The sequence below is a fragment of the Hydra viridissima genome, unplaced genomic scaffold, assembly GCF_058129835.1.
Source record: "Hydra viridissima isolate aposymbiotic clone 2 unplaced genomic scaffold, HvirCarnegie_v1 scaffold_4, whole genome shotgun sequence".
Lineage (NCBI taxonomy): Eukaryota > Metazoa > Cnidaria > Hydrozoa > Anthoathecata > Hydridae > Hydra > Hydra viridissima.
In genome coordinates this window covers 11,978,215-12,001,538 of record NW_028324303.1, presented here as the reverse complement: position 1 = coordinate 12,001,538, position 23,324 = coordinate 11,978,215, and the positions used below count along the sequence as shown (strand labels likewise).

General features: G+C 31.0%; 2 protein-coding genes across 6 annotated transcripts; both read left to right on the top strand.

The window, feature by feature from the left end:
• Window positions 1-172: 172 nt before the first annotated feature.
• On the top strand, window positions 173-5,674 carry LOC149889931 (dynein axonemal assembly factor 1-like). 3 transcript variants are annotated; one of them, XM_090084902.1, is made up of 4 exons: window positions 173-260; window positions 824-1,655; window positions 4,563-5,096; window positions 5,282-5,674. In XM_090084902.1, the coding sequence occupies exons 2-4, from the start codon at window positions 843-845 to the stop codon at window positions 5,465-5,467; spliced, it is 1,533 nt and encodes a 510-aa protein (XP_089941028.1). In that variant the 5' UTR covers window positions 173-260; window positions 824-842; the 3' UTR covers window positions 5,468-5,674. The 3 variants fall into 3 exon arrangements, with proteins under 3 accessions (XP_089941028.1, XP_089941029.1, XP_089941027.1); XM_090084903.1 differs by lacking the exon at window positions 173-260 and adding an exon at window positions 263-400; XM_090084901.1 differs by lacking the exon at window positions 173-260 and having other exon boundaries at window positions 776-1,655.
• A 3,708-nt stretch (window positions 5,675-9,382) lies between these two features.
• On the top strand, window positions 9,383-12,073 carry LOC149889930 (uncharacterized). Of its 3 annotated transcripts, none has more exons than XM_090084900.1 (4): window positions 9,383-9,471; window positions 10,462-10,652; window positions 10,859-10,960; window positions 11,412-12,073. In XM_090084900.1, exons 2-4 carry the CDS (start codon window positions 10,464-10,466, stop codon window positions 11,562-11,564), a joined length of 444 nt encoding a protein of 147 aa, XP_089941026.1. In that variant the 5' UTR covers window positions 9,383-9,471; window positions 10,462-10,463; the 3' UTR covers window positions 11,565-12,073. The 3 variants fall into 3 exon arrangements, with proteins under 3 accessions (XP_089941026.1, XP_089941023.1, XP_089941025.1); XM_090084897.1 differs by lacking the exon at window positions 9,383-9,471 and adding an exon at window positions 9,747-9,908; XM_090084899.1 differs by lacking the exon at window positions 9,383-9,471 and adding an exon at window positions 9,758-9,912.
• The last annotated feature ends 11,251 nt before the right edge of the window (window positions 12,074-23,324 follow it).

The window sequence follows — 23,324 nt, the reverse complement described above, 5'->3', positions numbered from 1 at the left end:
CAGCATATATGTATATTTTTTTTAAAAAAAATACTAAACATTCAAAGATATTCTATTTATAGAAAATGTAATAGCATTAAAACATCTTTTTATTCACTAAATTTGTTAGTTTGTTTTGATGAAATTTACGGCACTTCATTTCGGTTTATATAAAAAAATATTTCCCCTTATTATACAGTGTCACGGAAACGAATAAACAACAAAAGAGCAATCACAACGCCGATTATTTCAATAACTATATTAGTGTAGCTCTGCCTAAAGTATTTCTTGGTTTTAAAGTCAAATCCTAATATATAATATAAATATAATTTTAGAAATAGAAGATTTAATTTTAAGGACAAACATACATGAATACACAAACATTTCTGTGTGTTTTTTTGTAAAATTTTTATTTGTGAAGGTATATTTTAGAGCAAATCAATTAATTAAAATTTATCTTTTTATATTAATAATAGTTCATGATTAACGTACAGTAGCAATATTACATATTCTTTAATCATGTGGTAGAATTTCAGATATCTGCAAAGATTTTTTTGCCAATTATTTCTAACTTGATTTTATTCCATTTTGTACTTGTAAACAGAACAAAAATAATTGTAAATCTTTTTAATTATTATCATTATAACACATTTATATTCTTGTATTCCATTTGCCATAACGTAACTTACTTTGAAAGTCTGTTTGAATTTTACTTGCCTTAAGACAACAATATCACCAGCTTTTCTTTTTAAAATCTGATTTAATTCTTAATAGGCTTTATTATGTCTTATGTTATTAAACTGCATAAAAGACTTTTCTTTTTCTTTCTTTTTTTCTATTTTAGGATAACACAAGGATTCAAAATGGTGGCTTCATTTGAAGACCACAATAAAGATGAAAAATTCCCCAGAATGACACAAAAAGTTCTGAAGAAAATATGCAAAGATTTGAAACTGTATCAAACACCTTCTTTAAATGACGTTCTTTATTTGCACTACAAAGGTTTTGGTCGCATTGAGAACCTTGAAGAATATACAGGTCTGAAATGCTTGTGGTTAGAATGCAATGGGTTAAGCAAGATTGAAAATTTAGACCACCAATTACATTTAAAATGCTTATACCTTCATCAAAATTTGATCAGTCATCTTGAAAATTTAGAGAATTTGATAGCTTTGGACACTTTAAATGTTTCCAACAATAGTATTAAAAAAATTGAAAATTTGTCATGTCTGAAAGTCCTCAACACTCTACAAATAAATCATAATCATTTGACTACTGCTGAAGACATTCAACACCTCTCTGAATGTGTGAACATAAGTATATTGGATTTATCTTATAATAGATTATCTGATCCTAAAATTATTGATATATTAGGTGGAATGGAAAACTTGCATGTTTTAAACTTAATGGGCAATCCTGTTATTAAGGATATAAGCAATTATAGAAAAACATTAATTTTGAAATGCAAAAAATTGAGATACTTGGATGACAGACCTATTTTTCCAAAAGAGAGAGCTTGTGCAGAAGCTTGGTCAATTGGTGGACAAGAAGCTGAAGCTGCTGAACGTGAAAATTGGATTAATAAAGAAAAGAGAAGGATTCAAGAATCCATAGATTATGTAATAAGCATTCGTGATAAAGCAAAAAGTATTAAAAAAGAAGAATCGTCAGAAAAGGTAAATTGTCCAGTTTATTTCTGAATAGTCATAAAATATTATTGACAGTGTGGAGCAGTGGAGGGACACCTTTGATGCAGTATCACTTGGGATTTTTGAAATTTGTTGTTTTTAGTTTGTGAATAAGATCAAAAACTGATTAAAATTGCTTTCAGTTCCTAGTGCAAAAAATTACCATAATATTTTTGACTATAAGTTACATTTACTCTATAATATTTCAAAATTAAAATCATTTATTCACAAAATTAATAGTTTTCAACTCCCCATAATCTTTGTGGTTAATACTTTGTTTATTATTGGCAAGACAATCTTGAAATTTGAATGAGTTGCCTCTCCACACTGCTCTTTATATTTTGATGAGTCACATAAGGTAATACAGTACAGCATACAATGTAAGAAAATCCATAAAATAAGAGTTTCTCCCACTGTTTGCTAAAATAAGAATTTCTCCCACTGTTTTTCAACGCTCACAATAACTTTCAGAAACTTCTTGAGAAAACATCTACTACATATCTTGTTAGGTATGCTTGGTTCAACAACTCAGTATTTATGATACTCAAACATGAATCTGAAAATGCTTTTTGCTGGTTCAATCAATCTAAAAAATTTATTTGTACATACAAATGTTGTTGTTGTATAATCTAATAAGTTGTGTAATAACGAAATGATTTAAAGATGTCTTTTTTTAATGAATGTTAAAAAAACATGTCTTTAAGTCCTTAGATTATTTTAGTACGTTTAGTAAGATGGCTCTTAAAAATGTAATGTTGTTAAAATAATCACGTAGCATCAGCAATTTTTTGATGATGTGCCTTAATGTAATAATCAGCATTTGTTTTACTTTTGCCTAAATATTGTTCCATATATATTCTATGAAATGTTGATGTTACTAAAGTAATTGACAGTGCATTGGCAGCAAAAGTACACAATGTTGTATTGTGTTTCAATATTCATTCAACAATCAGTTAACTATTAGCTTTGCCTAACCAGGTATTTTGAAACAACCTAGCTCTGCATTTGAATTGGACAATTATTCAATTGTACACTACTAATTAGATAAAGATCTAACTAATTATCATTTAAATTGCAAAATGCAGATGCAGTTTGATATAAACAATTATTCCAAAGTATTTATTGAATAATCTTTAGCCAATAATTGTGTGACTTGTACTGATATATGTACTTAATGTACTGACAATAATGACAATATTCAATGTTTTTCATAATAATCCGTTATATTATTTCAAGGCTTAAAATGGAAACCAGAGGAAAACTAAATAAAGATTACAAGGGAAAAATCAGACTTGTCATATTTTGCAGCTTTTTAACTTTTATAGATTTTAAAGTTTGAAAGTGTCTTATACTTCTACAGGATGTAGTATTTTTAACTACTCTTTACTGGTAACAGTTAGATCAATATATGTATGGAAAGAAGAAAAAAAGAGGAGAACAAATAATATTATAATTTATGATACGTCTGGTTTTTCCCCTATGGACATCAAATATTAACTCACTTTGGCTACTTTTTGCATTTCTGCAAAGTAGAGAAAATAACAGTTGGAGATTTTAGTTGACACTCAATCAAAGCAGTGTCTGCCTTCTGTGAAAAGGCTTGAATACTCATTTCAACAGCCCAAATTTGCATCAACAGGCTGGAAGCAATATTTCATCAAAGCCCTTCAGAAGCATAAAAACAGAACAATGAAGAAGGAGGAGTTCCTGGAACAGCTTGACAGTCTGTTTAATATTACTCATTTGGATTCCCTCACAGTGATTAAAATAGCAGAGAACAAAGCTTTTCACCTCTCTCAAAAGAACCTGTCAACTAACGTCAGTTGTAGACAGATAAAAGACTTTTTCAAAGAATGCAACCTTTGTTCTTAGTGATATGGTGTCAAGTAATTTGTGATTTTTCCACCTTTTCTGTTACATCTATGAGCTTGGATGACTGCACCACTTGCTATTGAGGTCCTATTGAACAACTTCAGAATTATGGGACAACTACTGATATATACACATAAAGTTATTTTGGGTGTTACAAGCAAGAAGTATGGGCTTCAATTGTGGTATATATTAGAAGAATACGCTGGGTTAGCTCTGTTTGATACCAAAGTGTCACATACCAGTTCCAGTGGTCAACAAGTGAATTTAGTCCATTTGAATGCTCTGCTGAAACAATGATGTGAGCCTTACTTGAACATAACAATAAGGTGACAGGACATTTTGATATCCTAAGTTTAATACATTTCTATTGTAGTTTATGTGATTAACATGACTCAATTGAAAATTTTCTTGAATAGATGTAGCTAAACAAATAGACAGTTGACATGAAAACTAGAATGTGTCTAAATAAATACTAAATATATTGTAATTTTTTAATCTAGTTGCAAAATACTAATATACATAACTTTGAAGCTTGAGGGCCACCCCTAAGTGTCAAATAAGAATAATTTACGTTACTGATTTTTTGCATATAATTTTTTTAATTAGGTACCAGAGTTAAATTTAGTACTTTTGTTTTTTCCCTACTTTCTAAGGGCCATCCTAATGTTTAGTATGTTACAAATGAAATTATATTATTTTGTAACATACTAAACATTAGAGTGTTTAATAATTCCCTATAAAAATATTTTTAAATTCTTCACTAAAAATGTTTCAATCTTCAATTGTTCTCACCACTTAAAAATAAAACTTTGTATATATTTTGATATTTAACTTAACAGCTTTTTTTTATTTTTTACTGTTTACATTTTTTAGACATTTAAAGGCAATGCTTATTTTTTTGTTAAATGGAAAGCAAACACATAAATATTTTTAATCTTAAAATTTGTAGATTTTTTTACTTGTTTTTGTAAAACATATTAATTGGAAAATATGATACAGTTGTTTTAGAATTTTTATTTTTAGCTTAAGAATGTTATAAATGAAGATCATTTGTATGATCAGTTTGATCTTCTGGAAGAGAGTAATGTACCTGACCTTGAAGAGATTGATGCAAATGTGAATGATTCTATAAAATCACGAAGTGAAAGTACATTTGTGAACCAGGATTTGCTTGATATGAAAGCAACAAGAGTTAATAATAAAGATCTATATTCATTTTCTTATAACCAGCAAAATGAAAATAAAAACTTTGTTAGTAAAATTTCTGATGCATACCCAAACCATTTCTCAAGATCAATGCCACAAATGCAACAAACAGAGGATTGCTTAAATGTTTCTGAAGAAAATGAGTTCTTCAATAATTTAGAAAAGTTAGCAGGCTTTAGTAACATTGATTCTTATCAAAGTTTGTCTTCTCATTCAAGCAGTGAAACAGGAATTTTTACTTCAAAATTGAAAGTTGGTGGTAAAAAAATGCCGAATTTGATGTTTGTTGATGATGAAGAAACAACCAAAAAAAATGAAGAATCGAACAAAGTTGTGAACTATAAAATAGAGGTTGATAGTAATACTTTTTCTTTCATTTAAAATTCAATTTTGATTGATTAAAGTGTTTAACAATTTTAATCTATTTTTATGGATATCATTTTGCACTGTTTAATTTATTGGCTGACAGCTTTTTTATAAGTATTTATCATAATAATTTTTTTTTATATGTAGAATATCTTATTTTCAAAATGTAGGAACCATTGTCATCAAAGAGAGGGTTTTTTATTCAAGAGGTTGAAACACGCAAAAATTTTCAATCTAATGGACAAAATAGTCAAGTCAATGAAGCTAAAGGAGAAGAAAAAATGGAAAAGTGGGCTGTAAAAACAAATAAAATCCCTTTTATTGAAGAAATAAATTCTGAAAATGAAATTGATTAGGAATTTGAAAACACAAACTTTGAAGAATGTTACTATATAAGTTAAAGTGCATTCCAGTTTTTTTATTTCTTAGTTTCTTGATCATGACATTGTACGTTAACTATGCTATTTTTTCTAATAATCTGATAAAAATGATTAATAAAAGTTATCCTGATTTACTTCAGAACAATATGCATTTTAACTGTGTGAAATATAGAAGAAAACCTACTGACTAGTTCTTTTTTATGTGTTAATTTTATTTTATTAGTCTTCTTGGCCTTTATTATTATTATTCTTTTCATATCGGTATTCTTGGTATATTCTTTTCATATCGGTATTCTTGATTTCTAGAGAAAATTAGATAATGAGGCAAATTATTTTAGGAAAATTTATTATTCTAAAATCCGCTCGCTTTTTTTACACATTAAATGTTGTCAGATTTTAGTTTTGAGGTACATCTCTACTTACTTTTTATATCTTTTTATGGTTGTTTTTATTGTTATCTTTATTTTTATTGTATGTCTTTTTCCTATCACTTTTTATGCTTTTCTTTTTTAATTTTTAAGTAATAAAAATGTTTTTAAAAAATGTAAAAATGTATAGGTTTATGTAATTTTTAAACCCTCTAGAACTTGTGATCACGACTTAAGTGAGCTCATTTCAGCTATGTTATGATCATTCACTTTGTATTTTATCTTGCATTCTTTGCATTTTACAAATATTATTGACAAATATTTTTAAAATGTACATTTTTTAAAACTTTACGTATGTCTTTATATTTTGCGTATTTTATTTATTTTTTTTTTACCTCCTGCTGTATCCAAAATGGCAACAACGCATCCATTTTTTTAGGTTTCATTTACATTTTTCTACATCTTAATTACATTTCTGACATTACGTTTGTGCGAAAAAACTGCTTAAAAACAGTTGTAGCTGTCTACTTAAATCTTCAAATTTTTTTGGTTATTTAAATGCCTCGTAATTTAGCCCTACTGAACTTTTTACTGAACTTTTTTGAAAAAATCGTTTAAGATAATAGAATTGTTTCAGTAAAATGCAAGGAATGCAGCAAAGCATACAAAGTGAAAGATCATAACACAATTTTATTAAGACTTAATTCGTGATCATGCTAAAATTCTTACATAAAATAAGCCCCGCAAGCACACAACGTTGAAATAACGTTGATCAACGTCGATCAACGTTATTTCAACGTCGATCAACGTTGTGTGCTTGCTGGGAGTGTTAAATTATGATGAAATCAAGAAATCTAGAAACGAAGTTTCTCTAGGACAAACTGTGAAAAAAAAAGATGTTTAATCAAGACCAAACTCAAGTTCAATAGTTTTGATATTTTTTGTTTTGTATTTTTTGGTATCTTAGGCTAATATTATCACCCTTATCATTTTTAATTAGATGCAGAAGCGTCTAGTAGTGTGATTTTCCCAAGTTTAAATTAAAATTTATCATCAATGGTGTGATAGATAACATCAAGTAAAATGTTTAATAACTCACTAAGCTATATATTTGATCAGAAACCCTTTTTGTGGTGTGTTTCATTTTTTATGATTTTTTGTCAATACAATTGTGCCAAACCCAAGCAGTTTAGAACTGATATGGAAATACTTGAAATTCACTAGAGGTCATCTTTTCTCGATTAATGATTGCTTTTCGACAATTGACCTACAATTTGGACCCAAAAGTAACGCATAGGAATCAATTTTTAACAGACTTAAACTTCTATTGTTACAGAACAATTTTAAGTTTGCTGTTGATGCAGTGTTGTAGGCTGAGATCCCAACTTGTGAAGATCTTGCTATTTTTTTTTTATAAGACATCTGAACCTCACGTGTCCGATTGTATCCAGTTACCCAGGCACTCAAGGTCCAAATGTTTCTTGTCCAGAATATTTGATTAACTGGATCGCTTGGTATCCAGATATCAGATTACATAACTATCTCGTTCGTTTTCTTGATGAAGATAAACATTCGAGAAAAGAAGACCAACATGCATTGATCTAAAAACTAACTAAATCACAAAAAGGAGGTTGAATTTTCAAATAAAAATAAGTTCTTAAAAAAAAAAGAATGCAAAAAAAACTCAATGAAGAAATTGAAAGATCAATTACGATTTTTAATAACACTGAAATCTTGAAATCATTTCACTCCTCTTTCAGCTATGTCATTCTCCAAAAACAATGTCACTAAATTCCTTATGCCCGGTAAATATTGCACGTCTAAGGACGTCCAATGTTTACTGGGTAGGGGTGGTGAAATCTTCACACTCATTTCACGTAGTGCGCATCTGGCAAACCAAGAATTTTGAAAAATGTCTTCGTATTTGTTGTTAAAAATATAAAGACACTTAATTTTCACTTCTCTTAATTGCTATAAATATCTTCATTCAACTGTATCATTCACCAATAATAAATAACGTGAAGGTCGTTTTCTAGAACTATGACTCTTACAGGAACTTCAAACGAGGCATGAATGTAAATGTTCGAAAAAAACAGCATTTCATCAACATTGTGATTATGAATAATTGCTGCTATTGTAATTAGGTATAAGAATTGGTATTACATGGTATTTCTTGTACATCTTTGACATTTTTCTTTGTCCCAGCGGGCACACGACGTTGAAACAACGTTGAAATAACGTTGATCAATGTCAACGTTATTTCAACGTTGTTTCAACGTTGTCACACGACGTTGAAACAACGTTGAAATAACGTTGATCGACATTGATCAACGTTATTTCAACGTTGTTTCAACGTCGTGTGTCTGTTGGGGTTTTACATCTATGATATCTTTAGTCATGATGACATCCCTAATACTGCTACTACTTTTCGCAGTATGACCATTCTCTAGATCATATTTCTCAGTGGATATTTTACCTTTGTTTTCTGTATCTGAGAATAGTGTTGCAGTTACGGTGCTAGTAGGCATAATTTTTGCTCTGGTTCTTTATTTTCCTTTTTCTTTTTGATTGCAATTGCTTTATTTTTTATTCTTACCGGTTTAACCATTATTTGTTTTCACTACTCGAGTACCACTTTTGTCCGTCTTTTTGATTAGCAATTAACAGTAGGTTCTCAGAGACCTCTTTCAGACTTCTGCATCCTGAAAGGAAAATGTTAAAACTTGTTTTGAACCTACAAGTGAATGGAGCTTCATTTTCAGCTTATTTTTCTGTTCTTCGATGGATTGCGCTTTTAAGACATTGCCACCCGGGAATTTACACTTTTATATTGTTTTTTTCCATTAAAAAAAATATTTCCACCATTTGCGATGACGTTCGTACGGAAGTAAGCATGACGTCACTTATAAATGGTTTTAAAAAAAAGTATTTAAGAACAGGATCTTTTAAGCTTTTTATCTGAAACTGCAGCTCTTAAAGATAAATTTGGTTGGTTATTTTTACAAAGGTCTCACTGAAAAAAAAAATTTTCCAAGATCAAAGGAAGAACGAAGTCGGAAGGAATTAAAAACAACAGGATTCGTCTGTAACCCTAAAGCAACTAATTCCAAACGTGAGCGTCATTTTACAATTAGTCATCATTATTTCGAATTATTAGCGTCACTGAAAACGTATCTGTATGATTGTAAATCTGTATGAAGAAAACCAGTTTGTAAAACTTTGATTCTTTTCAGATCTTAAGGGACTTGATTTTTTTCAGGAAGTAATTGGTGTGAGTTTTCTTTATATTTGCAAAATTTAAGTTGTCAAAAATTGTTTACATTACAAATGAGTCATCAAATAAAACCTTTCTAGTCGTCTTTTACATTTCGCTATTTATTCCATATCGCAAACATCTAAAGAATGGCCATTAAAATAATTTAGTTTAAGTAATTTAGTTTAATAACATAATTGGTTTGGTGAGACAATGCCTCTATATAACTATTTGCATAGTTCTTTCAGAAAAGCAAGAAAAAAATCCGTTATAATGACGCTAGTCTGCTTCATTGCTTAAACACGTCAAGACGAAACACTATGAAATCATTGATTATTTTACCACTAATTAATCGATAGGTAAGATTTAGGATAACTCTTTTGGAATTGATTGCAGTTTGTTTCTAATTTAAAGTTAGTACAAAAACATAAATAGAATTAAAAGCTTACTTCAGTAACGAGCTCAGTTCTCTTGGTATGTTTTATTTCATTTAGCAGCTATTTATCATTTTTAATTTTAAGCAATATCAATTAGCTTTCTGTCATCCCAGCGTTTCTCTTTTTAGAAAATATAAAGTAAGGCTTGTACTGCAACTTAAAAATAAACCGTAAAAATAAACCGTGCTTGACGGTTCTCGATGTTTTAAAAATAACGTCAGTTATGCAACGATTTAAGGTACTAATTTTATTACGCAAAGAACATCGATAGTCAAAATTCAAAACAATAAATCTGATCTTATACGAGTATCTCTATTGAATGTCTAATAAGTTCCTGCTGCTCTTTATTTATCCCTGAAGTAGGTAGCCTTTTTTTTTTTTTGTAAAAAAGAACTTTCTTAATACATAAATTTTTTTAAAGTTCAAATATTTTCTTTTTTTTTTGTAAAAAAAAAAAAGGTAGGTAAACGAGGGTAACTTATTATTATGCAAAGGATTGTAAATAGAAAACACACAAATAAGTATTCAAGATTTATGATTTAAGTTAATGCTGAGCAAGAAAGTCTACCACTATTAAGGCACAAGTGATTTCAACTGCACACTGCCATGAAATATAAGCGTTTAAATTTTAGGTTTTTCAAAATCAAAAAATTAAGTATTGCTATTAGAGGAATTTTATGCAAAGAATGTTAGGGGTTGCTAAAAAAATGCTTGCTGACATTTAGGGTGTGGGGAAAAAAATCCTAAAAACCTTTTGGGTACATACTAAATAGAAGATAATTTTTACACATATCTTTATAAAAATAGAGCATTCTTGTTTATCTAACCTCATAAAATTTTAAGTTTTGAAATTAACAAAAGACAGGCTAGTAAATATATGTGAAAATAGTATTTTTTTTAAATCTGTCATAGAGATGGATGATGAGGTTGGGGAAAAAAATGCTAAATCAAAGTTACGCAATGCTCTAAAGGCTAAGCTTTTGTCATCTAATGATGAAAGCCATGAAAGCAGTGAATTTGAAGTCAATGAAATGAGTAGAAATGATGATACTGGAAGTGACTCAGAAACTAGTGATTCTGATAGTAAACAAGAAAATTCAAAGGTAAGTAATTAACTTAAATTCACTTTTTATAAAAGTACCAAATTTAAAATTATTACTTAACATGTAATTCCTACAATATTGAAACTTTTAATTGTTAAAATCCTATGCTAAAGAGGAGTACATTAGAGATGCTTATGCATCACTGATGTACTCCTTTTTAGCATAGGATTTTAACTATTAGTAACAATATTATGTTGGTTTTAAAGGATGCATCTAACACTCCACTTGAGGAGAGAAGAATAAGAAATCGCTTGGCAGCAAGAAAATGCAGAGAAAAAAGAAAACAAAGAATATGGAATTTAGAAAAAGTATATATTACTAATTTATTTAATTATTACTATCTAAGTAAAGTTCAATGATAAGTTAAAATCATATTGAATCTTGCAGTTCTTCATCTAAATAAAATTTAATGCATTGCAATATTTTTACAATTTTTTACTTTTCTAGAAGAAAAAAATATCTTTTAAAAGCTTTAGGTTTTTAAAAATTTTCTTAAAACCAAAGTAAAAGTAAACCTGTGAAGTTTGAACTTTTGAAGGGAATCAGCATATTGTAGTTATAAACTGGTAAATAGTATTTATTTTTCAAATTTTGTTTAAAAGCTTATAATAGCATTATGCTGATGTTTCAAAAATTTTGATATAAATACAAGTTTTTTTAACAAGCTAAAGTAATTGTTTTTTGCTACTTCAGGATGTTTTTTAAATTGTTTTACAAAGTTTGTTTGTATTGAATAGCAATTTTTCTTTTTGTTCAAAGATATGCAGCACACTTGAGGAGCGAATTTCAACATTACAGAATGAAATAGCAGGACTTGATAGTCAAAAATTAAGTTTAACTAAGCTTTTGCAGAATCATACATGTTGTCGTTTTGTTTCCCCTAAGAATATGCTTTTTACGAATAATATGTAAAGATTTATGCTGTTTTGTTTTCTCTCTTGTTATATTTTGTAGAAACTTTGTGCCATATTAAATAGAGTAAAGGTCTAAAGAGATACAGGATTCATATTATTTTAGAGATGTCAAAGAGATTATGTTCATAGTGTTTTATATTTATAAAAGTTTTTATACAAAAAGTGCTAGCTTTAATAACAGTTTTTTTTTTTAACAAAACTAAATTAAGAATCATAATCCAAACTTTACTTGTGAAGGTTTTGAAATGTAAATTTTCATCCCATTTTGACTACATTTTTGGTAGTCTTAAAAATTCTTTTTTTATCGATGACAAAAATGAAATTTTTACTTTTCTTAGTAATATCAATATTGGAAATTTCTATTTTAATGTTATTTCTTATGTTATTCTATTTTAATGTTATTTCTTATTTTATTCTATTTTAATGTTATTTCTTATGTTATTCTATTTTGCATATTGCTATGGAAATGTCAGCCTTTGATTTAAAGATTGTACCTTCATTACAAAACAATAGTTTTTCTGTTTTTTTTTTGTTTTTTTTTTTTGTTTTTATAGCTACCGTCAGTATCGATGCGTAATGAGTCATCAAAACTTGATGTTTTTAAAAATTTTTTGCTTCTTTGGTCGCAAGCTTTTCAATTAGAAAGTTCTAAAAAAAGTTTTAATTAAAAATTCTTCTAGTTGCTTGAGTTTCGAGGATGTGTTTAGAAAAAGTAAACTCGGCGCTGGGTTTATAGCTTGTGAAATATCATTAAATACAATGATGGAAATAATAATACACCAGAGTTACGTTCCTACCTTTAAAAAATTTTAATAGTTGTTGCATCTCAAACGTGGTGCTCTCTAGTTTTAAACAGTATTATTATGTACATTTGTAAACATGGTAAGTTTGATAATTGTTCAATGTATGTTCAGTTAAGTATTTACAATTAAAGTAAAAACACGCATTTTGAAGTTGGCCAAAAAAATAGAATCCGATAAATATTGAATGAAAACCAAATTTTTAAATTATTGTGTAGCAGGAAATATGCTAATTTAAAATAAATAATACGGTGATATATGTAAACAGATATTTCACAGACTCTAACTTAGGATATTATGAGCAAAATGTGGCATTGCTCCTCGGGAATTTATTCAGCAACTCAAAAACAGTGGAAAGTCTTGGATACTCTACCGGAGTATTCATAATGCATCTAAGTGTCACAAAGTGTTGAAACTAAAAGTTGGAAAGAAAAACAACTTGTGGGGAAGATAAATTGTTTATTCGTAAGCTAAAATGGTTCCGTTTAACTCCATCAACACTGTTAAAAGTAATTTAAAATAAAATGTAACGTCATGTACGGTTAGAGAAAGTTTAGTAGAAGCTAATTTACTAGCAAGAATACCCAAAAAATTTTTAAAAAAATGATGTTAAAGCCAGAAAAGATTTTTTCTGTAAATATTCTCATGTCCAATAAAAAACGGGGCATTGTTTTGTGACAAATGTATCTAAATTTAGTATTTTTGGGTCAGATGATAAGAAGTATGTACGCAGACTACCAGATAAACAGTTTGACACGTTAAACTGAAAATAAACCAGTTTGATGGAGGAAGCATTCTAATGTGGGGATTTTTTTTGGTCCAATTCACTTAATAACAAATACTATGGTAGCTGCTATCTATATCAATATACGTTTAGCAAAAATGTTTTTTTATGCTAAGGATAACATGCCATTTCTTAGGCATATCCGCTGGATAACGATCTTAAGCACACGGCTAAGCTATAATGGTATAATTCAATTGGATAGCCAACCACAATCCTCATATTTAACTTCACAAAAAAATTATAGGAAATTGTGGAAGATGAGGTAGCAAAACAAAAAGCTCGGAACAAAAAGATCTGTGGCAGATTGTAAAAACTGCACGATGTATAATTCTGGCTGTAACATGCCAAAAATCGGTCAACAGCCCAAAAGGCTTAGTGCAATTAGAATAATAAAGGAATGCAACAAAATATTAATTTTCATTACATAACTTTTTTGTATATAAAGAATGGGTTTTCAAAACTGTTTCTGTATTACATTATACATACAATTTCTGTATTTAATATTTTTCTAATTAATTCTCAATACTTTTTAACAAATACTTAAATGAAAAAAATCAAAGAGAACTAAATATCTTTTTTTAGGAAATAATATATAACACTAAATTTCATATGAAAAAAAAAAAATATAAAAGAATCACATCAATTATTGGCAATTACTGACACTACAATTTATTTTTTCAAAGTGCGTAAGACAAATTTTTTTTTCCATCACTGTATGATGACCAAATAATATGGTTAACTAGTTGAATAACTAAAAGTTATTCAAATTTAGATTCGAAAAATCCTAAATATATAAAAAAATTTAATTGGTATTTACACTAAGCCATTTCTTTTTTATGCATCTTGAAATCTAAAATGAGTTTAGAGAGTGAAACTGGCACCTTTTTGTCCGTAACATTAAGTCTCGATGCTATCATTTAAATAGACTCAGTAAAGAAATAAAAAAACAAAAAAACAGATGGAACTCAGTAAAGAAACCACACAAAAACTGATTTTTAGTTATACGCTTTCATCCGACAGAAAAAACTCAGCGCGTAAATTATTCAGTATTATATAAGCTGCGGGTTGAGTTTGTGGTTATCTTTTGTGTTTTCTTTTTGGTTTTTATCAATGTTTTATAATTTACTTTTTTTCATTTTCTGTCAATAAACTGTACTCTTTATAAGTTAAAAAAAGGGAAAGAGTGATTTTAGAAGATTAATCCTGTTTGAACTTCTTTTTGCAATAATCTCTCTACTTCATTAATTAGACCTAGACTAGTAAACAAGAGTCTGTTATGATTGGATTTTTCAGACGTTAGGCTTGATGAGTTGTAATTTTATCAAAAATAAACCTTAAACTCTTCCCGCAAAAATAAACTGCAAAACCTTCTGAATGCTAATATAGCCATTAAATATTGTTTCGGTTGCATCGGCTGTAGAACACCACTTTACTTTCAAACGGAGCCTTGTTAAAAATCCAAATGGTTTTTTCGCGACATGCTCCATCATAACGGTACCGAACGGTAAGTTTATGCAGAGAAAAAATTAAAAATTTCACAATCCAAACGAATGAGGTTGCTCCAATGAAGCTTTCTATAGCAGACTCCAACCTAATTGAGTGAGTGTGCTTACATGGAATATAACACGAGAGCTAATTTATCTATGTATTTGAAAACTACTAGAGGGTGTGCGCGGTATTTAATAATCAAATTCAAATACACTGCTTGCAGTCGGCATTACAAAATTTGTGTATTTTCTTTTTTGGTGGTAGCTTTAAAATTTTATTCAGGGTCAGGTCAGGTTAGGTCGGCAGTCAGCTGAACGGAGAGCCGCGGGTATTATATTCATTGATTACTTGGAAAAAGGAAAAACTATCAGTAGTGTGTATTACATATTTGTTAGACCGTATGAAGGATAAAATCAAAAAGAACCCCCTCCCCGTCCCTCCATATGAGGACAAAGAAAGTTCTGTTTCACCTAGACAATGCACAGTGTCACAAGTTGATGGTTACGATGCCAAAACCATATGAATTTAGATTCCACTTGGTTTGCCACCCACCTTACTCTGACCCCTAGCAACTAGTACCTGTTTGCATCCTCAAAAGAATGCTCCACAAAAATAGATTTGGTACAAATGAAACGTTTTTCAGAGGTCTTGACAAATCATTCTAGAAGAAAAGCATCGAAATATTGAGGTGACTATGTTGATGAATAAAGCCAATATGGTAAGAAGAATCTTTTTTAAGTAGTTAGTCTCGGGGCTTTTTGACTGATGTGTTACATACTTTTATGAACAAATAAGGAACAAAGAAGTGTGTTTTATAAAGAACAAAGAAGTGTGTTTTGGTAAGAAAGGATGGATGCGGATGGATAAAGTAAATAGTCACTATGTGCATGCATATTGTAGTAATAACACATATTTATGATGTTGTGTATGACATCTTCCAAATTGCGAAAAATTGTTAAAACAAACATAGTTGTCAAGTATATTTTATGAAAATATTTAGAAAACTCAATATAATTGTAAAAATATATTGAAATTTATATTGTTTTATAGTAGCATATTAAAAGTATGCTGAATTTAGACTTACGCGAAAAAGTTTTTTTATCCGGATCTTCTTCTCCAGGGCCACACAGCTAAAATACTTAAACAGTTTAGATAGAGGTTTAAAACCTGCCCAAAAGTAATGCAGAAATACTAGTTTCGAAGCACAGTATTTATATATGTTAAGACAATATTACTTGGAAGAAATATTCGAGTGTCAGTGTCAAAATGCGTTATATATATATATATATATATATATATATATATATATATATATATATATATATATATATATATATATATATATATATATATATATATATATATATTAGGGTGCATCAAACGCCCCAAATTTTGACTGCACATAAGTTAATTTTTTTCCAAATATTGTTTTAAGCTTTTGTGTGAAATTTAAATTTTCTAAGTCAATGTTTAAGGGGTCCTCCATTGATGCAAAGTTTTGTATATAGATTAATATAGCGATTATTGTATTACGCGACAGTTATAACAAGAAAAACAGCTGGAAAACATTATAATATTAATTTTTATTAAGTTATTTAGTGCTTACTTATTGTCAGTAAAGTTAAAAATACAATAGTAGTAGTTTACAGTGCATAGTTAGTTGCTTATGTAAACTTTAGCTTGATTTTCTTAAATCTGGTTGCCTTTGACGAACCTTTTCGATCACTTGCAATTTGTTTTGGTAAACTGCGTCATTCTTGGCAGCTATTAAAACGTCGCTGCTAAGCTTAAACCCTCTTTATGCACAGTCATTAATGACATTTATTGCTTGAATATTAGTGATTGAAGCTTGATATGCTCCAGATTCAGCCCAGCGAGAAACGTCTTCATTTAAAAAGTTTGGCTGTAGTTTTTGTGCGTAAAACGTAAACCATGAATCTAGTATCACAAAATCTGCCAGTTTAGTTGATAATGAGATATCTTTTTTAGAAGGAAACTGTAGCTTTCCAAAACCTGTCCCATATCGTCCTCTTGGGGATGTAACAGGTGCGGCTGGTTGATTTTCAAGCAACCGGTCGCCCAGCAGACGTTTCTCAGCGAATGGTATAAAATGGCTAAATAGAGCCAGAGGCACCATTTCTGCAGTTAAATACCACAAATGGCGCTGAAATGCACGTACGGCACCCTTTGCAGTATTAGCATTTACTGCTTCATATTGCAAAAGTTTGCGAAAGAGCTGAAGATCGTTCCAAGGAACATCTGCAGCTGATGAGCACGTCATCTACCATGTGCTGTAGACATGTGTCACAAATACAACAAAATCATATATTTTTTGCACTTGGTGGGCGGTTGTCATACTCCCTCGAGGAAGATCGTTAATTTGCTATTGCAAAAGGAATATTTTGATAGAATAGATTAGTTTGGCCATCCATCTTGCCTTGTGTAATGCACCCGGTTTGTTAAAGGTGATAACACTGTCTTATGTATCCTCTGCGTCTAAGAAGAGTGTGCATAGATAAATAAACTCCTTGTAATCATAATGTTTCAGTTTAAGCTCAGCTTGAGTAGCCCTCAGGACTTCAGAGCTGCATGAGGAAAGAAAAGTTTTGGCTTCTTCACTGTAAGACTTTGTCGAGTCAAAGTGTGTTAGAGACGATTTCTTAAACTTTTCGCCTTTAAGACTAAAGTTCTTTCGGAATTTTGAAAAAAGAACTACATCAGGTGATCTGGAAGTCTCAATTTTAAGATCTTCAAATACATGTGAAAGCACAACTTCCCCAATATGATGGCGACAGCCAGATCATAGCAAGACTTTACTAAGCCTTTGTTGGATTGTCACACATGCTGCAGAAACGTGGCCTGTGTTTGAGGCGGTTGTGTCAAATGTCATGTTGACAATTGACTCTGTACAATGCCAGGAATTTAACAGATCAAGTGTTAGATAAGCTATTTTGTTGCTTGAGCTTTCTTCGCCAGATGGATATATTGGTACGTTAAGTAGCTTCAAATTTTCTGCATTTCCAACCACTACACAAAGCCGTTCTTCAAGCGCGTTCTTATCAGTTAAAGAAGTCATCAATTTTGAGTCCCAATGAAGAGTTGCCAAGTCTGGTGAAACCCATTGTTCTTTATAGTCTTCTGCCAATTGCTGAACAACATTTCTTCGGGATCTGTCTGCATTAGTATAAGAAGTAGACACGTTAGAACTGTTGCCTAGTGACTCTTCAATCAAAGCTGCTGTAAATGTTGCTTTTTGAAAAGCCGACATATTCAAGCGTGTTGCTAAAGCAACAAGTCTGGGACGTTTCATTAAACCATGAGGAATAAATGCAGATGTTTCAGTGTGTGAGGAACGGTGATGGCATCTTTTACTTGTCCTCGAGGTCTTAAAGTTCATGTCACATTCCCCTTCATCGCAAATATCTGTATCTAGTAGGCTTCGAGTTGCTGTTTTTTCTCTTTCTTCATCTGCTCTTTGCTTCTCTTTAACAGCTCTTCTCCGAGCTAATCGCTTTCACACATTTCTTCGTTGTATCTTTTTATCTAATATGCTATCTTTTGATCCAAACGTTGCAGTTCTGTTAGTTTTCATGGAGCGGAGAAATGCTATATCTTTAGCATTTGCATTAAGCTTTTCTACATCAGCTGGCCAGAGTGGAAAAATTTCACATAGTGAAACTTTTCCACTCTGGATAAAAAGATGAAATATTTGCTTTGCCATTAAGTATCACTAGTTGGTTCAATACTAGTCTTGCTGCTTCCCATTGAGAACGGTTTACATTAGTGATTTTATTTGGAACATTTGTGGGGTACATCATGCAACGGATATAGTTTTCTTTGAGAATTATAAAATGAGCCAAAGGAAATATGGGGAACTTTTTTTAAACCGGTTTACTTGAAGCTACAAGAATCAAGTGTAATCTGAATGAATAACATCTATTTATAGACAGTTTATCTAGGAGTCTCAACGCCATGCTTCCTAATAACAGGAGCCGTAATAACAAGTACCCATCTCTTCTTAAAAGTCATTCTGTGCTTTCTGAAGTAAAAGCTACGGTTTAAGAAAAACATAGGGGAGTAGAGCAGCAAGTCGTTAGATTTCACAAAGATAAATTTGGCTGAAACCAATGTTTAAGGGTTTATTCAAGAGAGTAACTTGTATTTTCAGATTCTTTCTGAATGGTTAAGACTTTTTTTTCATAGCTGTGATCCCAATATTCTTCTATTTCTGATTTTATGAATAAAAAAGATAAGCTCGACAGCTTTATCTCCATAAATAAGAAACTTCTATTTTATTCACAAAGGTTTTTCATAGACTTTCAGACATAAGATATAACTTATAATAACATTTAAAAGCCAAAGATAAAATCGTTTTACGTAGTGTTTCAGTGCAAATAAACCACTAGTCCAACTACTTTTATCTAGAATTTGGGACAGCAAAAAGTTTAGCAGGTTTCCGTCTATGACAAAATGATAAACAAATGACCCTACTTATAAAAACCTTTAAAAAACAAAACCTTTGAAATATCTCAGAATACAGAATGCATTCTTAAGTTAAAACCCTTTATGAATAATAATCTACTAAGATTCTAACAAGTTTGATTCTTTGCGTTTTGGATGACTACTTTTCAATATTCACGAAAGCTGGTAATGAGTTTTTGTACACTTGTACTTGTTCTCGTAATCTATACTACTACTACAATATGCGGATTCTGGGACATTGATACTTTTCCATACTTAAGGAATTCAAGATGGTATTGTGTTTTTAAAATGTAAAAATGTTATTAGATTTCCATCTCATTGTTAATATCATGCCGGAACCTGCAAAGAAGTATAAAACTGTATCTTTTTCGTAATTTATTCTAGACTGAAGAGTTGATCATAGTTCATAAATGTAAAGCATGGTTTTAGTTTGTAATGTCCAAGGGCTAGGGTGTGAATACCGTCTTGCAAGATGTGTCTTTTGTCATCGTTAGCGCTGAGTGCGACTTTGTTGATTTCTTCGGTGTAAATGTTATGCTGATGTGATCGGATAACGTTCATAGCTGCAAGCTTTTCATTTCCACTTAATAAGCAGTCTTTATAATCTTGATGAGTGATGTGTTTTTGAACGACTTTATTTTTAACCCCTTTGCATCTTTTCTCTTCTTTTTCATATGTTTTGTAAGAGTAGAGCTTAGGACGAAGCCCAACAAACTCTTTAATTTGCTTACCTGCAGTTTCATCTTTGAACTTACCTATAACCTTTTTATTTTTAAACCCAGCGTCAAATGCAAAGTTTTGAACAGCAGGATGATCTTTTGGAAATTCGCTCGTGTCAAATTTAGCTTCAATATCGTTAGCAATGTCTTTGTAAAAATCATCCGTTTCGATTTCATAGATGAGCGAGTCAGTATCAGTCATGAGTAGTTTCGCGCGATCTCCGTATTTAGGTTTGATATAGTCGTAATGATGCTCAAACATGAGAATTTTGCTTATGTCTAGAACGCTTAGTCCTAAGTAAACAGGCTTGTTGTAAAAGAGTTTTGTTCTTTTCATGTGAACCGCTGCAAGGTTTTCATCAAAAATGGTATTTCTATCATAGTTAGGTTTTCTTGACAATTTTAAGACTTCTTTTCTTGTGGTGATTAGTTTAATATCAACATGCTTTCGTATATTCTCCATGGTTTTTCCAAAGACAGAGTTATTCATGAGTTTAAAAAATTCTTTTTCAAACTCGTTTTTAGCTTTTGCTCTTAATGTGGTGTTGAGATCGATGTATTGTTTCATGAAGGGTTCTTCTTCAAAGGTGACACCTCGATGAATTTTAGTAGTGATCAATCCAAGTCGTTCATAGAGTTTTAGGTTTTCATGATGAATGACGTATTTTTCTTTGTTGTTTAAATTAGGAACGAGCTTGTCCACTTTATTAATTTTTAGTCTTTCAGGAGCTAAAGGATAGTCGTTGTGTAAATCGTGTAGACTTTTAGGATAATCCAAGTCCACTTCGAGAATACAAGGCATGGATTTCCAATTGGAGAGTTCATCCTCAGCCATCCATCTGAATCCTCTAACAGGAAGAGGTTTACACATAGCCCATCCATATAAATTATTAGCGTCTAAGTATTGAATGAATTTAGAAGGTTTTGAAGGATCATAGTCTGGCATGTATTTGTTGTTAGCAGTTCCATGTCGTTTGCTGATCATGCAAATTCCACCACGTATCCCTTTTTCTATCATATTAAGCATATCAATATCAGACAGAAGCTCTAACTGAATTCCAGTTAGCTTTAACATAGCATCCCAAGCCAAACCAGGTGAGGTGTAATACCAAGCAGGGTCAAGCTTGTAATATTCCATGCAAGTGTCTCTGAAATTTTCAAAGATATCAGCAAGTATCAAGACGTCAGACATGTTGTACAGTTCTTGATAATCTTTAAACGTTTTACATCCAAATATATCCCAAACGTTTTGAGCATGCGCATAGTCTTCACAGCTTATTCCCTCATCATTCAGTTTGGAATAGAATGATTCAATAGGAGGCAATTGCGTTTCGGAGAACTTTTCAATCGAGTCCACCCAGTCATAAGGGTAAACTCCTTTTTTTCTTAATAAATCAAACTTTTCTCCAGAGTAATATTGAGCAACGTTTTTGCATTGGTCGTTGTTTAGATTTTTAGCTAGATCTTCTAACTTGAAACTCATGAACCTGTAGCTGTCGATAAACCTTAGCTCTTTCCATACTTCCTGAAGTTTACCTTTCTTATCAGTAAATTCTCTCACTTTGATTTTTTTCGAGAAACTGATATATTTTTCTTCATTGTTGGGTATGCAATTAAGCTTTCCACCTAATTTCTTGATGAACAAATGGCTGTCATAGCCAGACAAATTATGTAAAATGATGGGTATGAATTTTGGAAGTTTATAATCCAAGTTGCATTTGTTATGAGCAGCTCCTCGATACTTTCCAGTCAAATGACAGTGGTCTAAGACTTTGTCACCGTTAAGGTCTTTTTCGCAAATATGACATAGGGTTGCAGATTCATAATCTTTCTCATCCTTAACAGTCATGACTTTCTTTTTTATTAAATCAATCTTGTTAAGAATCTTTATAAGATCTGATTCAAGCATGGTTATAAACTTTTGAGCTACGTCATCCTCATCGCTTTCAGCTGTGTACATGACTGGTTTTCCCTTGTAAAGGTTATCGTCAAAGCATTTGATATAATAGCAGAAGGAGCTTGGAACGTGCTTTTGGTATTGTTTGGTGTATGACTCTTTATTATTATATTCAGTGTTATCCTCGATGGGTTTGATAAAACTTTCAAAGTCAGCAAATACAACGTATGGAACCCTCATAGACTTGTTATAGTTTTTAAACTGAACAGTCGTCCCTTCTTTAGGAAGTTCGATTCTTACTGCATCGTTGTCATAACAATAAGGTTGATGCTGTTGAAGCTTTTCTTCCTGGTCATAGCCTTGCAAGCAATTTCTGCAATAATGTTGTTTTCTTTTACCTTTTGATGTTTGTGTAGACAATAACCTGCTTAAACTTTTAATAAGACAGTAATGGTCAGTGTCTTCGTTTGAAATAAACAACAAATCAACACAGTGCTTTCGATCTGTAAATTTAGATATTTTCAAAGGATAAAGTTTTTCATTTTCATACCCAAAGACGTTAATGTTAATGTCAGGATTATTTTTCTCAAACTTTTTAATTTGAGCGATCTTGACAGGAAACTCCATTCCATCCCAATTCAGCTCTTCTGATTTTAAAATAAGATCATTGTCAATTCTTTCGTTATGCGTATTTTTCAGATTCAACGCTCGAGCGACTGACCATTTAAAGCATTGATTGTCGTTGTTTTCCATGTTGATGATTGCCTTTTTGTCTTTCAGCTCTTTAGGCAACTCCATGTAGGAAGAACCGCTAATAGGCTCATAATCAGTAAAGTTAATGTCCATCCTTATAATCTTAGACAGGATACTATTAGATCCTAAAGCATTGTATTTGACACTACTTTCCAAGACTTTCTCTTCCATCTCACCCATGAGCTCTCTTACATTTGTAGTTGCTAGAACAATCTCTGATCTTGATGAAAAGCTTGCTTCCCGAGTCACTTCTGCACCAGTCATCATGCTTACAGATTTCATTTCGCACGTTAAAATAATTCTTACTCTGGTGTTTCTCCCCCCTTCCATGGTTTGAATAGCAGACTCTCTCACCAAATTAAAAAAGGATGCAAGATCGTTATATCGAGAAGAAGGTCTATAAGAAAATTGTCTCATAGAACCCTCCGCTGAATGTTCAGTCATTTTAAACTTTACTGTAAATGGCTTTGGTTTTGGTACAGGTTGTTTATACTCTGTTTTTGATACAAGCGATTTGATAGACTTTATCTTTTCATCGATTTTGTTCGCTGCTTTGCTTACCTGATTCTTGACTACTTCGGGAACGTAAGGCTCCACCCATTCTTTAACATCATTTAACTTAGTTTTAACATAGGACGCCACACTTTTTGTAGCTTTTGTCAGAGTTGAAAATAAACCAGGTCTTGATGTAGGAACCGGTCTAGGTGTAATAACGTTTGTTGAATCCTCGACTGATGTATCAAGAATAGAGGGTTCATCTCTTGTCGTCTGATTTTGCAAGAGAGAAGAAGGCTTGAATGAAATCAAGTCGCTAGACCTCGGTCTTGGAGCTGTC

Excerpts from the sequence above, each read along its gene's own strand:
- LOC149889931 (XM_090084902.1), top strand. The coding sequence starts at position 843 with ATGGTGGCTTCATTTGAAGACCACAATAAAGATGAAAAATTCCCCAGA. Across the intron at positions 1,656-4,562 it reads AAGAAGAATCGTCAGAAAAG|CTTAAGAATGTTATAAATGA; the intron begins GTAAATTGTCCA and ends TTTTATTTTTAG. Across the intron at positions 5,097-5,281 it reads TTGTGAACTATAAAATAGAG|GAACCATTGTCATCAAAGAG; the intron begins GTTGATAGTAAT and ends TTCAAAATGTAG.
- LOC149889930 (XM_090084900.1), top strand. The coding sequence starts at position 10,464 with ATGGATGATGAGGTTGGGGAAAAAAATGCTAAATCAAAGTTACGCAAT. Across the intron at positions 10,653-10,858 it reads GTAAACAAGAAAATTCAAAG|GATGCATCTAACACTCCACT; the intron begins GTAAGTAATTAA and ends TTGGTTTTAAAG. Across the intron at positions 10,961-11,411 it reads GAATATGGAATTTAGAAAAA|ATATGCAGCACACTTGAGGA; the intron begins GTATATATTACT and ends TTTTGTTCAAAG.